A 6,000-nucleotide genomic window follows, 5' to 3' on the forward strand; every position below is an offset into this window, starting at 1 on the left:
CAAAAAAGAAAACAGTTAAAAACAATACCACCTTTTCATCTCCATTTTTAAATTTACTTATTTTTTGGACCTCCTCATACCTCCCTCTTTTGTATTCCAGTTCAAATTGTTTGTCCAGCAATTTCTTTCCCTCTTTCTTAATCCCAATCTTTAATCTTAATATAATATAACATTAAGTTTTACCTCTTAAAGACCAAATTTCCATTTCCTTTAACTTTTTTTAATCCTAATCCTTAATCTTGATCTATATATAACTTTAAATCCTGTACAGCTGGAAGCCACTTATTTTCAATCCAACATCACTCTAACATTCTTTAATTTTGCAATGTTTCTGCAGATAGTCTTTGAATTTCTTCCAGTCTTCCACCAACTCTTCTCCCTGGTCATGGATTCTGCCAGTCATTTCCGCCAGTTCCATATAGTCCATCAGTTTCATCTGCCATTCCTCCAGTGTGGGAAGCTCTTGTGTCTTCCAATACTTTGCAATGAGTATTCTTGCTGCTGTTGTTGCTTACATAAAGAAAGTTCTATCCTTTTTTAACACCGTTTGGCTGACTATGCCCAGGAGAAAGGCCTCTGGTTTCTTGAGGAAGGTATATTTAAATACCTTTTTAAATTCATTATATATCATTTCCCAGAAAGCCTTAATCTTTGGGCATGTCCACCAAAGGTGAAAAAATGTACCTTCAGTTTCTTTACATTTCCAACATTTATTATCGGGCAAATGATAGATTTTTGCAAGCTTGACTGGGGTTATGTACCACCTGTATATCATTTTCATAATATTCTCTCTTAGGGCATTACATGCCGTAAATTTCATACCTGTGGTCCATAACTGTTCCCAGTCAGCGAACATAATGTTGTGTCCAACGTCTTGTGCCCATTTAATCATAACAGATTTTACCGTTTCATCCTGAGTGTTCCATTTTAGCAGCAAGTTATACATTCTTGACAAATTCTTAGTTTTGGGTTCTAACAGTTCAGTTTCTAATTTTGATTTTTCCACCTGGAAGCCAATTTTCTTGTCCAATTTAAATGCCTCCATTATCTGAAAATAATGAAGCCAGTCTCGCACTTTGTTTTTTAGTTTTTCAAAACTCTGCAATTTCAGTCTATCTGCATCTTGTTCCAAAATTTCCCAATATTTCGGCCGTTTGACCTCCATATTGAGCTTTTTCAAGGCTTTCGCTTCCATTGGTGACAGCCAGCTTGGAGTTTTGTTTTCTAATAAATCCTTATATCTTATCCAAACATTAAACAGCGCTTTCCTGACAATATGGTGTCAGAGCTGGCTCCAGGTCCCAGCTCACAGAGGACCAACGCTAGCCGGCAGTAATGTACAAAAGTCTTTATTGAAGTACAGTTTCCATTTTCAAGCCGCAGCGCCCCAGCTCTACGTCTAGGGGTTAGATCGGCGAAGCTCCATCTGAGTCTCCGCCCCCTGTACACCAGTTTAAGATTCTAGCCTTACTCCACCTCTTCCGTCTCTCCTTTCTCCTCTGGGTCCTGCTACCCCCCGGGGTCCCTTCCTTCCTGGATTCTTCTGACGCTGACGTTGACCCCCCTGACTCCTCCCCCTCTTTTCGGCGGGCTTTGGGACCTGGCTCCCTATCCGGGCTGCCAACTGCGCCGCCCTCCTGTACATTTGAACTTGGCGCGCGCGCCCAGCCTTCAACCTTCCTCTCGACCGTTTCCTCGCTCCCCGATGGAGGCGTGGCCAATCCTGACTCATGTCCTCCCACTGGCAGTGCGCCGCCTGATCCCGATGCCTGGGACTCCTCCCCCCTACTGCACTCTGGTGTGGACGCTGGTCCTGATTTCCAACTGCTGCTCTCTGAGTCCCCTCTGGCCCCTTCTTCCTGGGGTGTCCCCCTAGGCACCCCCCTTGCTCTGACCATGGGAGCCCCTTTCTGTGAATCTTCCGATTCGCTGGAAAGACTCAGAGACCTCGGACCGCTGTCATCGCTAACATTTCCTTCGGACTCCTCCCCCTCGCTCTCTATTTCCTCCCTTTCCTGTGCCTCTGCTCCTGAACCCCTGACATATGGTTTTTAAATGCTTGATGTGCTTTGACCTTATCATACCACAAATATGCATGCCATCCAAATACATTGTTAAAACCTTCTAGATCCAAAATGTCAGTGTTTTCAAGAAGCAGCCATTCTTTCAACCAGCAAAAAGCTGCTGATTCATAATAAAGTCTGAGGTCTGGCAGGGCAAATCCACCTCTTTCTTTTGCATCCGTTAGTATTTTAAATTTTATTCTAGGCTTCTTGCCCTGCCAGACAAATCTAGAAATATCTTTCTGCCACCTCTTGAAACAATCCATTTTGTCCACAATTTGCAATGTTTGAAATAAAAACAACATTCTAGGCAATACATTCATTTTTATCGCAGCAATACGGCCCAGCAATGAAAGCTTCAAATTTGACCAAATTTCTAAATCTTTTTTCACTTCACTTTCGATGGCATTTCAATGCCAACATGGGATTGTTTGTATCAATCCTATTATTTCAATCGCTGCTTCTATGTATTCTTACCTTGATGTTTCTGATATTAGAGATTAAAAAATTGGATGTTACAAGAGCAGGAATCAGTGCCAACAGAGTACAAAACAGGAGCTGGTTCCCCATGGTCAAAGAATGAATAAGAAAGCAGGAAGGATGAGCAGCCTTATAATCCATTTTGCAACAAGTTAATAGGTAACCAAAGCCGCAAATATTTATATACAGCTTTGTCAAGGATTGCTGGGTCTCCAGCATCGCAAGGTCAGAGGTTCATGTCCTGAAGCTGACAAAGGCAAAAATTTGAGCTGGTGTTGAGACAAAATTTAAGTGTAGGATCTTGAGGTGTCTTTTCAGTGCAGATGTTTCGGCTGTGCCCACACGTCTCAAAATTTGGCTGTCTTTCCAGCTCAACCCCACAGCCTCCTCATCTTCAGAAATGAAGCAGGGAAAATGAAGAAAAGCCAAAGGGGAGGCAAGTGCCTGTACCTTTGGTATTCTTGTTTGCTCCCAGGCTGCGGGAGGTAGTTGAACCTAGCTACAGAGTGGGTTGTGGAGAGGACAGTGGGGCTCACTGGTTGATGACTTGGGCTGCATACACGATGCCCTCTTTGCCACAGGCCCACTGGACAAGGCTGTTTGACACATTTTCAACAGCTACCCTGGGATCTCACCTAGAAGTTCCCTTCTGTAGGCAGCCATCTTACCACAGGGAGCTGAGGGCCACGTGGCTGTGTCCTGGGTGCCCCTGTCTGTCACATTAGCCAGCTCACTGTGAGTTCACCAGTGTTTTCATTGGGTGTCCCATGTGTTTCCTGCAGGATGTTTGGATAAAAGTATGGTTAGCGGTCTACTCTCTATGCAGCTGGTGGCAATTGCTGAAAGCATTTCTAGATGCCCTTTGAACCTAGCCTCACCCTTGAGGAGCTGGGATCGAAGTGCGCATGGCGTCGTCACGCCGGCCTCCCTGAGCTACTTTGTGATCCTTGCAAGGTGGCGCAGGAGAGACTCAGTGAGGGCGGTGTGAGCAGTGCCCCCAAAACATGTGCTTGGGGCGATTGCCCTGACAGCCCCCCACGATATGCCCCTGCCTTCAGGTCTTGGAGGGGAGAGAGAAAAACAATCTGATCCTGACATTCTAGTTTCTTCACGAAAAAAGAGCAAGAAATTCCTCAAATGCAGGAATACAGTCATACTCTGCCCAGATCGCTCAGACTCATGTCTGTTCTGATGCAGTTAAAATAAAATATCGTTAAACATTAAGGACATCTGAACATCTCCATCGTCTTTTCAGTGCCTATTGAAGACCTTCCCCCCCAGCAATTTTCCCAATAACTTTTTCAACTGGGGATTTTTATCCCAGTAACTGCATGGAATTTGGATGGTTTGATATATGAAATTGTTTTAATTTTTGATGTTATTATTGTTAATCACTTTGCAGTGTTTCATAGGAAGCAATTCATAAATGGAATTCAGCAAATGCCTAAATAAGAACATCAAAAACATTTAAAAACTGTCACATGTCTTCACAGCTAATAATGACAAGGTTGCTATATTTTCTGGGCATATCATCTGCATACTGCAGACTTCAGGTTGGAAAGGAACTCTGGCCTCATATTGCAGGTTGGACTGGCTTATGACAGCCCTGCAGTGTAGTTCTTGCTGAATACTGTAGGTTGAGGGGTCAGGCTGAGAGAGTAGTTTATAACAACCCTGTATTCTAGTGCTGTTACCTCTATGTTACATGTCGGCATTGGATTGTGACATTCATGAATACTGTAATGTGGTTCACTGGTTTACATTTATTACAATTTGGGAAGCAGGAGAGAGAGAGAGAAAGAGAGACTTACAGCAGCTCTGCAACCACTCTGAATATGACAGGTCAGAGGGGCGGCTGAGACTAGCTTAGATTTCCCACCCTCACTAGTATCAGAAGGTCTCATACTCCACTGACTTGCATTCAAACAGGTTCTGCTTTTCAGAAACTCCCCCCACATTGCCCCCTAGTTTTGTTCTTTAAATAAACCAGTGGAACCTAGGAAGAGGAGAGGTCCCTCTCTTTGCTGCCATTGTGGGGTTTGTTTTTTTTTTTTGGGGGGGGGAATAACATTATCCTCACTACTACACTGGCAAAGTGCTATTGTTATATTTTTATTTATTAAATTTGTAAACCACCCTATACCCCTAGATCTCAGGGAGTCTTTAAACCTCCTTTGTTGACCACTAGCATTACACTTTCCATTTTTATGTTCAGAATAGAGTAGTTGCTTTGGAAGATGATAATCAGGCAACCAAACAACATGACCAGTCCAACAAAGTTGGTGCTGAAGAATCCTTGCTTCAGCACTGGTGATCTTTGCTTCTTCCAGTACACTGGCATTAGTTCACCTGTCTTCCCAAGCCAGTCTAGCCCCTCCCCCTTCTCAGGGTGAACAGAGTGGATCCTGCTGAGGTACTCAACTGCCTCATTCCTTGAATCAGAACAACTGAATCTGTATCCACTGACCATGTGCTGGTTCATGTCTAGGGGCTTCCAGATTTCATGGTCCTCCCCCCATTAGCATTTGCTGATCACCATGGGACATTTGGATTGGGGTTTAGGATGGGTTTTTGGAAGACACCTGTGCGTGAATTTGTTTTAAGTGTGTAGATCAGTTGACCAACACACAGTCTTCGCAGTGTCACAATGATTGGTAGATTCTTATCTGCTGCAGCCTTTATCCACCTTCACAGCCATTGTAACATACCACTTGCTATCTTTCACCTGTTCTGCCATTGAGGACTTCTTGGATCATTCTTTGTCTAGCTCTTTCCCTTTGACCTTACTGCCTTGGGTGACCCTGCACTTAGTGCTGATTTTTTGTTTGTTCTTCCTGCTTGTTTATTTAACCCCTTATTTCTACATACTTTCCCCCCTGTCCTTGATTTATTAAGCAACTTAGGCAAATATGCTGAACAAAGTTTGATTGCAGCATTACATTTCAAAAACATGCATTCTTTCTGCAATTCAGGGAAACCCAAATTGACTGAAGGCATTGATTCCCATCGTCTTTTCAGTGCCTATTGAAGACCTTCCCCCCCAGCAATTTTCCCAATAACTTTTTCAACTGGGGATTTTTATCCCAGTAACTGCATGGAATTTGGATGGTTTTGAGGCATCTAATCATAGCCTGCATTTTTATCAAGGCTTATAGTTTGATTAGGGTCTGTATTTTAAAATGAGCTTAAAGATTTTCAAATGTTTTATGCCAGGCAGAAGACCAGCTGCCTAAGTACTTTGGCAAGATGTTTATCCTCCTGGACAAGGGGGCCCCCTGATTTATAGCAGAAAACAATTCTCAAAGTCGTAAAAAGAGAATTACAAGCTGAGAGCAAGGTTACACCACCCTACATAATTAAGAGTTGGTAAATAGTAAAATCATTAAACTTGAGCCATATCTTTCTAAGGTTAAAGGCCAAGAGCAAATTGAAAAGAAAGCAACTGGCTGGAGAAGTG

At 43.2% G+C, this 6,000-nt stretch overlaps 1 protein-coding gene across 1 annotated transcript in view; it reads right to left on the reverse strand.

The window, feature by feature from the left end:
- The window catches only part of ITIH3 (inter-alpha-trypsin inhibitor heavy chain 3), a 40,846-nt gene extending 38,183 nt beyond the window's left edge, over positions 1 to 2,663 (reverse strand). The window contains exon 1 of the mRNA XM_080996979.1: positions 2,541 to 2,663. Coding sequence (XP_080853105.1) covers positions 2,541 to 2,633 — 93 coding nt within the window. The 5' untranslated portion in view covers positions 2,634 to 2,663. The remainder of the gene's footprint in view (positions 1 to 2,540) is intronic.
- Between the last annotated feature and the right edge of the window lie 3,337 nt (positions 2,664 to 6,000).

This window comes from Podarcis pityusensis, assembly GCF_964106645.2.
Source record: "Podarcis pityusensis genome assembly, chromosome: 2".
Taxonomy (NCBI): Eukaryota; Metazoa; Chordata; class Lepidosauria; order Squamata; family Lacertidae; genus Podarcis; species Podarcis pityusensis.